This window comes from Palaemon carinicauda, chromosome 21 (assembly GCF_036898095.1).
Source record: "Palaemon carinicauda isolate YSFRI2023 chromosome 21, ASM3689809v2, whole genome shotgun sequence".
Taxonomy (NCBI): domain Eukaryota; kingdom Metazoa; phylum Arthropoda; class Malacostraca; order Decapoda; family Palaemonidae; genus Palaemon; species Palaemon carinicauda.
This window is the reverse complement of record NC_090745.1, coordinates 82,247,266-82,259,765: the sequence shown is the minus strand read 5'-3', so window position 1 is coordinate 82,259,765 and position 12,500 is coordinate 82,247,266. Positions and strand designations below refer to the sequence as shown.

Genomic DNA, 12,500 nt, shown 5'->3' with positions numbered 1-12,500 from the left:
TATATATATATATATGTATATATATATATATATATATATGTGTGTGTATATATACATACATACATACATTATATACTGTATATATATATATATATATATTTATATATATATATATATATATATATTTATATGCTGTATATATATATATATATATATATTTGTATATATACATACATACATGCATTATATGAATATACATACATACATATATATATATATATATATATACTTTCCTGCACTGCAAATTCATAGTTGAAAAGCTCGAGATTTCTATACTTGATATTCATTTTATAATGAAAAAAAAAAAAATACAATAATCAAAATGCAAGAGGGGAACTAAGTCAATTGTACATTCAAAAAGAAAAAAAATAGAAAAAAAAATCGTGATCTAAAACTACAGATAAGAGTAACTGACGACAAGAGACTAATATTTTTCTTGTGTTTATCTTTCGAATACATAGCCAGACAACCGGACCCCACATCGTGGGATCCAATTAGCGTCGACTGGGGGGATCCGCCAGTCACCCCACTACCTCCAGTGACCAACGGCCCACCCGAGGACCAGACTACCTATCCGAAATGTATTGTTCTGTATAATTATACAGTAAGTAACGGTTTTTTTTATGTTTCCTTTTTCAGTTAGTCAATTCCATACCTGTTAATATAAAAATATTTAAAAAGTTATTAATTCAGTTTATGGTACAACCCAGTTGATATAATCACAATTGCAAATGGAATAATTTAAATCATGGAATGATCTATCTAATATAACTAGAATATAATTTTCGCTAGGCATGTATTTGTTTTGTACTTTCTCTTTCTATTTATCAGCTTTACCTCTGGTAAGCTTAGTTCAGCCAGTCTCTTAACTTTAACTTAATGTAACTCTCATAATTCCCTCCGGGCCCGACATCACACTTTTCTCACAACGCTTTCCTTCAGCCCTGGGCTACTTCTAGACCTTAGTGAAAATACATGGTGGCGCCACCATGTATTTTCTCTGATTCAGATATAACCGTTTAGACATGGCTGCGCCACCAAATTTGTGACGGCGAAGTAAGGCATTTTCTGCACATCACGGCGAAAAATGCTCATACCACCATAAAATGTTGGTGGCACCACTCATACATATAAGCTAAGGAAGCTTCGTACCTTAAATTACATGAGCGAATTTTTTTCATTTTCATTTTTATTTTATTTCAGGCCCAAAATCCAGACGAACTGTCCATAGTGGAGAATGAGGAGGTCGAGCTCATGGGAGAAGGAGACGGGGATGGCTGGGTTCAGGCCAGAAATTACAAGGGCGAGGTGATTTCAAGACTACATATTTCACAAACAAAAGATTAAATTGACTTCATAAGAATATGAGTGAAATCATATTTAACATACAAATTTGTAAATCTCAGATCAATTCACGAAGGATATAAGGAAAGTTAAAAAGAACTAGCGATATTAAATTCATCTTTCAAATGGATGTCAACATTATCATATAATTAGCTCACATTTTTATTGAAATCATAAGAAGAAACCCCAGTTACCTAGCAACCAATCCTCATGGGGTGGGCTCTATGTTAACTAACAATCAATCCTCAGGTGGGCTATCAGCTACCTAACAATCAATCCTCATAGGGTGGGCTTTCTGTTAACTAACAATCAATCCTTGGGTGGGCTATCAGCTACCTAGCAATCAATCCTCATAGGGTGGGCTCTCTGTTAACTAACAATCAATTCTGAGGTGGGCTATCAGCTACCTAAAAATCAATCCTCATGGGGTGGGCTCTCTGTTAACTAACAATCAATTCTGAGGTGGGCTATCAGCTACCTAAAAATCAATCCTCATAGGGTGGGCTCTCTGTTAACTAACAATCAATTCTGAGGTGGGCTATCAGCTACCTAAAAATCAATCCTCATAGGGTGGGCTCTCTGTTAATTAACAATCAATTCTGAAGTGGGCTATCAGCTACCTAAAAATCAATTCTCATGGGGTGGGCTCTCTGTTAACTAACAATCAATCCTCAGTAGGGCTATCAGCTACCTAACAATCAATCCTCATAGGGTGGGCTTTCTGTTAACTAACAATCAATCCTTGGGTGGGCTATCAGCTACCTAGCAATCAATCCTCATAGGGTGGGCTCTCTGTTAACTAACAATCAATTCTGAGGTGGGCTATCAGCTACCTAAAAATCAATCCTCATGGGGTGGGCTCTCTGTTAACTAACAATCAATCCTCAGGTGGGCTATCAGCTACCTAGCAATCAATCCTCATAGGGTGGGCTCTCTGTTAACTAACAATCAATTCTGAGGTGGGCTATCAGCTACCTAAAAATCAATCCTCATGGGGTGGGCTCTCTGTTAACTAACAATCAATCTTCAGTAGGGCTATCAGCTACCTAACAATCAATCCTCATAGGGTGGGCTTTCTGTTAACTAATAATCAATCCTTGGGTGGGCTATCAGCTACCTAGCAATCAATCCTCATAGGGTGGGCTCTCTGTTAACTAACAATCAATCCTTGGGTGGGCTATCAGCTACCTAGCAATCAATCCTCATAGGGTGGGATCTCTGTTAACTAACAATCAATCCTTGGGTGGGCTATCAGCTACCTAGCAATCAATCCTCATAGGGTGGGCTCTCTGTTAACTAACAATCAATTCTGAGGTGGGCTATCAGCTACCTAAAAATCAATCCTCATAGGGTGGGCTCTCTGTTAACTAACTATCAATTCTGAGGTGGGCTATCAGCTACCTAAAAATCAATCCTCATGGGGTGGGCTCTCTGTTAACTAACAATCAATCCTCAGGTGGGCTATCAGCTACCTAACAATCAATCCTCATAGGGTGGGCTTTCTGTTAACTAACAATCAATCCTTGGGTGGGCTATCAGCTACCTAACAATCAATCCTCGTAGGGTGGGCTCTCTGTTAACTAACAATCAATCCTCAGGTGGGCTATCAGCTACCTAACAATCAATCCTCATGGGGTGGGCTCTCTGTTAACTAACAATCAATCCTCAGGTGGGCTATCAGCTACCTAAAAATCAATCCTCATGGGGTGGGCTCTCTGTTAACTAACAATCAATCCTCAGTAGGGGTATCAGCTACCTAAAAATCAATCCTCATGGGGTGGGCTCACTGTTAACTAACAATCAATCCTCAGGTGGGCTATCAGCTACCTAAAAATCAATCCTCATGGGGTGGGCTCACTTTTAACTAACAATCAATTCTGAGGTGGGCTATCAGCTACCTAACAATCAATCCTCATGGGGTGGGCTCTCTGTTAACTAACAATCAATCCATGGGTGGGCTATCAGCTACTTAACAATCAATCCTCAGGTGGGCTATCAGTTACCTAACTCTGAATCCTTAAGTGGGCTATCCGTTACTTAACAATCAATCCTCATGTGGGCAGTCAGATACCTAACAATGCACCCTCATGAGTTGGCTATCCGTTACTTAAAAATTAATCCTCAGGTGAGCTATTAGTTACCAAACAATCAATCCTCAGGTGGGCAATCAGTTAAGTAACAATCAATCCTCAGGTGGGCTACATCCCGGAGAACTACATCGAACGGGAAGAGACCTCCTCTATCCCCAACTTTGCGACCTTCCCGGAGCCAGGAACCGAGGACATGACAGGGGGCGGAGTTCCCAATACTGCAGTAAGTGCTTCGGGGGGCCTCTCATTCTCCTCCGTAGAATACAACATGGAGGTGCGGAAGTTTTCTTTTTCTTGGTTTTTCTTTTCATTTAAATTTTATTTCCTTTCAATTAACCTTTGGTTCAAATCATCTGCATTTCGATTTAATGAGATTCTGGCAAGTCAAGTATCACACTTGAAGGGTAGATACTGAAATTCATTTTTATTATAATTTTTCCACCAATACTCTGCTTGATAATTCATTCAATATAAAAATATACTTTTTTCCTGTGCAGATAAAACTTAATCGATACGGTTGCATAGATCATAGATATTCACATTTTTTTAATTAGCTGCAATATTACAGTACACATTTTTTTGCCAAAGATCTCAAAGATTGAATCACAAGAAACAGTAGTTAGAAACAAAAGGCCAGAAAGATAAAGGTTAGTTTTCTGATTATTCCTTTTAATTCGTAGAAGTTTCGTTGACTCAACTCACGCCAAAACGTGCATCAGAAATGAAACGCTAAATATTTTTGCAACTTCTATGGCGGAAATAAAACTTATGTTTCGAGATATAAACAAAATTGCTACTATTGCATAGTTTCCTTTACAAATAAACTAATTTGTTTTTTAACGTGAGTTCCATGAAATATCGAGCGATTATCAATAAAATTTTACATGAATTCTTTTTCTCTTACCGGCTTACAATTTGTAAAGTACCAAGATTAAACTAAAAACTCTTAACATTACAGTTAAATCCAGTTAAGTTCTTCCGTTTCGATTCAAGTAGGTACAAGAAAGCATTTTGTAATCTCAAAGCTGAATGAATTACAGGTGAATTTCAAAGCATACTTAACTTCAAAATAAACTCTAACATTCGCATTCAATATCCATTCATCGTTCCCAGGATACTGATATAATCAAGAACTTCAAAGCTTTGAGTCTCCAAAGTGTAAATCAATCATTCGAGAAAAACTTAAAAGTTTTAAACCTTCAATCCTTTATAGAACTTGAACCTTCAATTTCAATCTTTCGTGACATCTTGGACTTTTAAATGTATTAGTCTCAAGTGAAAGACACGCTTGAAATTCTACTCAGAATGTAAAAGATAAAAAAAAGATAAAATAAAAAAAAAAACATATAAATCGGAAACTTCGAAACATCAAGATTTATCCTTCGCCAAGAGATCAAGCACTGAGCCTCCTTTAAAATTTCAGGTAATCTTGACTGGCCTTATTGTTGCTTGAATATATTTTTCCCCAAAAAAAGAAAATGTTTTAATGCTTTTTCACATTCATACTGATTTAAAACACCATCACAGTTGCCAGCCATTAATAGCTAGTCCATAGTTCGAAAACAGACGACTGACGAATAGAAGAAATGTCAAAACACACAAACTCACTCCAAAATCATTGACATGTGCGATAGTAAATTATAATGACCACGACACTTTCAATAGATTAGTAAAAACATATACAAAAATATAAAGCCAATTTAATTTAAAAACTACATAATTTTTTTACGAGTTCTCACTTTGGTTATTAAAGGCAATGCAACCCACAATATCTAAAATATTAAATTTTAACAATAACTCTATATTTAATTGGTAAATACATTTTTCACTAAAACAAAAAATCATGAAACAGAAACTCCCAAACAAATAAATCTTTACTTGAAAAAAATACTGTACTATTTCCGAATGTAGGCCTATATGCCACAGAGTACCTAGTAACATTAACAATCTTTAATTCTACTCAAGATTTTTCTTTTCACAAAAATATAAAGCACTTTATACTAGTAATAAACATTGAAGTCTCCTATTGACCAACGTCAATCTTATTGCTTTAATAAGAACATGGCTAAAATTCCCTTTTATAAATGGGTGACATATTGGATTCAATATTAGTGCTATCCAGCAATGTTTCAGGGTTTTTTTTTTTCCTACAGAAGGTATCCGTTACGAGAAACAGTACAAATTCATCCCCACTTATCACATTATCGAGATACCAAACTACAGAACAGACCTCTTAACAAAATAAATGACCTTACTGTATACCATGAAATCATTTAATATCTATGGAATACCAATGAACACGCAATAGGAAAAGGATTCCACACATCTAAAACTCGTTATGAAAAAGTTAAAGTTTTCATAGCATTCTTCAGGAGACAGACTAAGAAAACAACTTGAAACATTCACTGAATTACATTTGGGTTGCTTTACCTTTTAATACCCAAGAGAGAACGGTACTTGAGATACGATTCGATTACTGTTTCGGCACTTACACTAAAACACACTTCCCATCCAAAATTATAAATAATACACACACATTATATACAGACAGTATATACCGTACACACACACACACACACACACACACACACACACACACATATATATATATATATATATATATATATATATATATATATATATATATATATATATATATATATATATATTAGACATACACACCGACCTATTTGTAGTCACACAAACTGATCTACTTTACCCACAAGCGCACAGACATGATTATCATTTTTCTATTCCCTTTATTGCCACTATAATTAAAAACTTAGAGTTACCCCTTAACCAGTAAGATCTTGGGCATGCAGTAGCAAAGTTCCAAAAGTTAATTTTTTTCTAGACAATTTCGACGCCCGCCCCGCCCCCACACTCATTCCTCTATTTAGTATCTTGCAACAAATACCATAAAACTGTTCTATAGAATTGTTGGTTTATTGTCACTCAGTCGCATGATTTCTTTTATTGTGAGTCCCAAAGTATTGTAACGTAATGATGGCAAGCAAGATCTAGAGTCAGCCGAGTAGAGTTCACTCCCTCTGTAATTGTTTATCCTGTAAGATCAACATACAACTGTATTTACATTTAAATGATCATGTACCACCTTTATTTTCCCCCAACAGTAGTGAATAGACGACTAAGTATGTCCCTGTGCATCTTTCCTCTTTTGACAAAGGAAGATTCTAGAATTCATTTGTACTTTCCCTTTTTTTATATACTTATTTTTAGCTTTTGTAATGTAGTGGTGATAATTCCCCAACCTATTATCACGCCTCCCTCGATAGTATAACCCTTCAAGATTATGTAATGAATACAGCTTACGCTCACGGACGGACAGCGAATCAATGTACCGACTTAATTTTCCTTTTTATGCACGCCGCTAGATAACAAACCATTAAGTAAAAGTATACAACAATTAAAAACCAATTATTAAAGAAGCGATAGATAATTTCATCAATAAAAACCTATAAATAAATAATTTTAATATCATTAATAAAATAAGAACATGAGAGCTATCTTGCATCAGTCATGCATGCCCAAATTATTGAAGACGACAAAAATTAAAAGTATAATTTTTTTTTTACCCTTCCACAGGAAAAATGAACATACCTAGGAATTGCACCTTGTCGCTATTATTGGCTCTTGATATAGAATTGTATTTATGCTGGCTGCTATTACTGACTATTAATCTAGAATTGTGCTTAAGATAAATGCTAGGAATGATCAAACGCATTTCTATAAGTTGCGATGCCGCAAAACAAGCATGGCAGTCGAAACATATTTCCTTTGTATGGGTCATTATAACTTTAATACGGTTATCATACAAATAGAAAATAATAATAATAATAATAATAATAATAATAATAATAATAATAATAATGATAATGATAATAATAATAATATTTCAGCAGTCCTCGAGTGAGCTTACAACTTGTATTCATCTTTCAACTTATATATGCAAACCTTTAGTTTCCTGAACCATCCAATCTTCCAATTACCCTCATTCTGAAGCCCCTATCGTTACCAACAAATATACATGCATATGTATAAAAACAATTGTACGTATACATGTATATTGATATAGCGTGTATATATATTTATCTATAACCCATAGTGTCAGCAGCAGTTCCTGTCCACATCCAATGTCAGTCAGCCCTATTTCACACAATGTATGTTTTCTAGGTGTTGTTATTCTTTATTTTTGGAAGACCATGATCACCATTATTATTGTTATGACCATCATCATTATGATTTACGATTTTGTGCTGAAGTCATCCCTAACAATTATCTCCCCCGCCAAGACGGAGGAAGAAGTGGCCGCACCACCCGTCTCTTTCTCGTCGATCGATTACAGCTTCGAGGTGGGCACCGTCCTCACAGCTCTATACAAAACCCTCTCTCTGTCTCTCTCAATCTTTCTCTCTCACACTTCTCTCTCTCTCCCTTTTCCTCCTTCCTCCAATTTATCTTTTTTCTCCAATCCACAGCTTGTTTCATAGCTTGTTGAGACCTCCAGTGGCAGAAAGCTTTGACTTTTATTATAAAAAGATATACCCTGTAAACTGAGCTTTTTTAGCTAAGATATGTTGCTTTTATATTCCGTGCTCTCTTTTCCACTAAGCGAGCCCAAATGCCTTAGATTACCTGGACCCTTTATGTAGAGAGAACTGCTTTATTAAAAAAAAACATAAATGTTTTGAAAAAAAAAACATGTTTATAACCATTCAACCTGCATCTCTATCCATTTGATTTTGTTAATAGAGAATTTTTTTTATTTTCTTTGTTTAGAGATATCTGATAGTGATAATAGTCTTCCTCTGGAAGTTCCATCAGAATGGAAGTCGTGAAAGAGGAAAGAAATATATAGAGATAAGTTTAGACATTTCAGTAAACAACAGCAAAGTACATATCCTGGAGTAAAGACATCTAAGGGTTCAGTCCATCTAATTTCATTTATTTATTTCTATCTTCGTATGTTTGGCTTTGATTTCCTCTGCTTAAAACCTGCATTCATTTATTTGTTTATTTATTTGGGTCGAACTGCTGGAAGAAATCTTCTACACTTTCAGGGGTCAATACTGACCTTCCTTATAAGTAATACAAGTATTATTTTTTTTCTGTTTACTTTATTGCAAACTAATCAGCATCGTTTCATGCCATCCCTGTGATATAATAAGAGAGACACCCTTGCATCATACAGTACAATCCTCCTGTGTTTTGAAATTTGAATTTTGTATCTCCTGTCGTTTTGGTCAGTTGCTTTTGTTCCAGTTTGAAAAGCTTTTATGTTCGTAATTTCAATGGACCTGATTAAATTTTCCACAAAATTAAAAAGTGTAAGTTTCGTCTATGTGTTTAGTTCCATTCCAAACTGTGGATGGTTTAGAGAGAAACCATTTTAATTCTGCATCTTTATTCTAATTCTAAATTTTCAAATGTCACAGGACTCCACTGCGCAGAAATTAGATATAAAATACAGACAAATTTCATGCTTATATAACGGTCATGATAACACTAAACCATGAAATTCCAGTCCATGTATAAATATTGCTTCTAGATGTTCTCTCCTTTGGCCCATGTCGAGAGTATTAATACCCTAAAATAGCTATCAAATAGTTTCATCAGAATGCATGACTGATCCACTCCAGGGCGACGCGATACCATATGTATTTTGGCAGAGGCAATCAGAAAGAAAAATATTTCCTTACGCCTTTCGTGTTTTACAACAAAGCAAAGTTTCTGAAATCAGCATCACCTTTTCTCACCGAGTGTTGTGCCTGCTGCAGTACTATCAGTAATGACAATTGATCTTGAACGTTATATGCACCAGTCGTGTGTGTGTGTGTGTTTGTTTTTCATCACCTGTATCTTCTCCGCACCATCACTACTCTATTGGCTACAAAAATTATTACACTCAGAAATTTTATTCTTCTGAACTGTGCATTAATGAAGGAACAGCACTAATTTCTGTACAAGTTCTTTTTCGTTAGTAGCCTGGTGTCAGCCAAGCTCGAGATAGAGAATGTGAGAAAGACTAAGCGAGAGAAAGAGGGGAGCAAAACGGCACATATTCTGGAAAAGAGCACTTGTATGTAATGATTTACATTTACTATCATTACCAGTGTATTACACCGACAGAAAATAGAAATATCCGTTTATGACAAATTGCAAATTCTATTCGTAGAGGCGAAGAGTAACAACTTTATCGAAAACCCAACCACTCATAAAAAAGGAAATTTTGCATGAGATGACCCTATCATTGCATATCACCCTTCGTGAAATGAGTGATAGTGCCTGCAATTTTCACTCAATTAGGATTCTCGAGCTTCGAAGTACTTTACTTGCAGAAAGACCCTAGGAAAAGGATATCAGAAGAATTCGAGAAAACTGCTCTTCATAAGAAACAATGAATCAAGAAAGGTTACTCAAAATTCCAGCGACTGTATCCAGTAAGTAACAATGACTCAAGTAAGGATATAAATAGTAAGTTACTCAAAATTCCAACTGTGCTCCATAAATAATAGGGGGAAAATTGAAGAGGAAACTTGAAAAGTTACACAGAAAATATACCGTTAAAGAAATTACCAATTCATTTTCGAAAATTTAATGACGATCAGTAAATAGAAACCAAGGCATGCGAAGTTTTCAGGAACCAGCAGCAATTCTTAAAAAGAGCCCTTGGTCCACTAATAGGCCTCACTTAGTATCTGGAAATGGATTATATAAGAAGTAGCAAGGATTTTGGAGAGGTAGTCCTAAAAACTTACATTAATTTCAAAAAGTCAACACTTACTAAATAACTTCTGATAATGTTCATAAGCAATATGATTTTAAGTGATGACACTCTTGATGATATACAAGAATTATAGAAAAGATACTGAAGACTGAAAAGTAAAATAAGTACTTTAGAAAATAGTGCAACTCTTTGCCTAAAATAATGAGTTCGAATCTCAGAAGGGACAGTCAGTTTTTTTCTTATTAAATTCCAAGCGAAATTTAGGACTGAAAATGAATATAGGTAAAACTAAAATAATGTTTAATGAAAAAGCAGAGAAACAACAAATATGGCTTATGGAAGAACCTTTAGAGATTGTTAATAAATATGCATATTTAGGACAGACAGTAAATTTTTCCCCAAGGCACGAGACCGAAATTAAAAGAATAAGCATAGGATGGGGAGCTTTTGGTAGACAAATGAGATTATGAAAAGTAAAATGCCATTTCTCTAAAAAGAAAACTATTTAATCAAATGGTTCTACCAGTATTAAATTATGCATCAGACTTAGAAGAGCCCAAAGAGCTATGGAAAATATAATGATGGGAATAAAACTGAGTCAGAAAAGAGCAACATGGATACGAGAGCAAACCAAAGTAGAAGATATTCTAACTACACATAAGAGAAAGAAATGGACATGTGCAGGACATATAATGAGAATGACAGATATTAGATGGACATTAAGAATATTAAGAATAATAAAATGGGTCCCTAGAGATTGCAAAAGGAATAGGAGAAGGAAGAGAAGACGATGGATGGATAAACTAAGAACATTTTCAGGTGTGGAGTAGCATAGAAAGACCATAAATAGACGCAAGTGGAAGGACATGTCCGAGGTCTTTGTTCTCCAGTGGACTAGTAATGGCTGGGGATGATGCCACTGATGATGTTGATGATCTCAAACTAAATATGATTGCATAATGTTGAAACATCAAAACTCATACAAAGGTAAATATAAAGGGAAGAATAAAAATCATGAAGAAAAGGATTAAATGAAACATCAGTCAACAATTTGTCATGAATTCAATCTTGGTGGAATTCGAGGATTTTATAGAATAAGATTAGAAATTTTCATTTTTCAAAATATCACTTAATGGACTCCGGAAGAGATTTCCTGGAACAGTACGAGCCATCTGTCCTAATCAATGCATGAAGAAAGCCTACGACGAATACTCGAAGAATTATCTACTCACTACCTAAAGAAAACTTCAAAAATTCCATCGAATTCAAAATCGCATGTATTCAAGCAAAGTAATTCTCGACAAATCGAATTACAAACGTTTTCCAACTGTTCAAATCTAAGAAATGTGTAATAATAATCACCATGAATCACACAATTACTCAAATATTAGTAATTATCAGAAAATTTACTATGAAAATGAGGAATGGATGTAAAATCTAAAACCGTCTAAAACATAATGTCTCATTAGTCCCACAACAGAATGAAGAATAGTTTGCTTCACTCGATTACGGCAACATCTCAAGGTATATTATCCGATCAAAATAATACTAACTGTATTAGCAACGCATGCAATGCAACTCCTATAAAAAATCATAGAAGAGAAAATTCCTGCCGACTGCAAGATTATGGTATTTATAAAAACGGTTCTTCTTCAAGGAGAGAACTAGAATTCACCAATAAATTCGTATATATATATATATATATATATATATATATATATATATATATATATATATATATATATATGTATATATATATATATATATATATATATATATATATATATATATATATATATATATATATTAATGTGTATTTCTTCTGATCAAAAGTAAATCAACGAAGCTCCCAACTACCCAGTGATATATCGTAAATGATCGCTTACAAATCAAATTTACGGTTTGGGAAAACCTTAGAACATTTCCCAATTGAAAAATATTGGATTGAAAATAAAACTTTTAAAATAACGACGCTAATAATGCAGTGGATGAAGACTTAGAAAAGAGCAAAATGGATAACCATTCAGGAAAAAATGGATGAGGTTTATGAAATAACACACTGGAAGAAAATTAGTAAAGGTAACGCAATCGAGTTACCTCATGCGAATGGGAACAAAAAACCATAATAGAAGAAGTAACGCAAAATAAAGCTTTTAAACTTTTCAACATCTGCAATACGCCAAGTTGAGACAAAGGATATAACAAAGGAAATATCGGAGAAATGAGAAGGCTTGAGATAAAACATGAGTTGCAAAATCAGAAATTAAATTTTCGATAACCTACAATACCGGATGATTGCAATTCGTTTCTTCAAAGCC

The 12,500-nt window shown here is 34.5% G+C and overlaps 1 protein-coding gene across 21 annotated transcripts in view; it reads left to right on the top strand.

Annotated features, from left to right (window-relative positions):
• The window catches only part of nwk (nervous wreck), a 228,329-nt gene that overhangs the window by 167,180 nt on the left and 48,649 nt on the right, over positions 1 to 12,500 (top strand). For 19 of the 21 annotated variants that reach the window (XR_011039209.1, XR_011039210.1, XM_068345039.1 and 16 more), the window contains 4 exons: positions 462 to 604; positions 1,204 to 1,308; positions 3,538 to 3,708; positions 7,748 to 7,807. Coding sequence is in view for 19 of the 21 variants with exons in the window: in XM_068345039.1 (XP_068201140.1) it covers positions 462 to 604; positions 1,204 to 1,308; positions 3,538 to 3,708; positions 7,748 to 7,807 (479 nt within the window). In the remaining 2 variants the exon portion in view is untranslated. The remainder of the gene's footprint in view (positions 1 to 461; positions 605 to 1,203; positions 1,309 to 3,537; positions 3,709 to 7,747; positions 7,808 to 12,500) is intronic. The other 2 variants (XM_068345038.1, XM_068345042.1) reach the window with 2 other exon arrangements.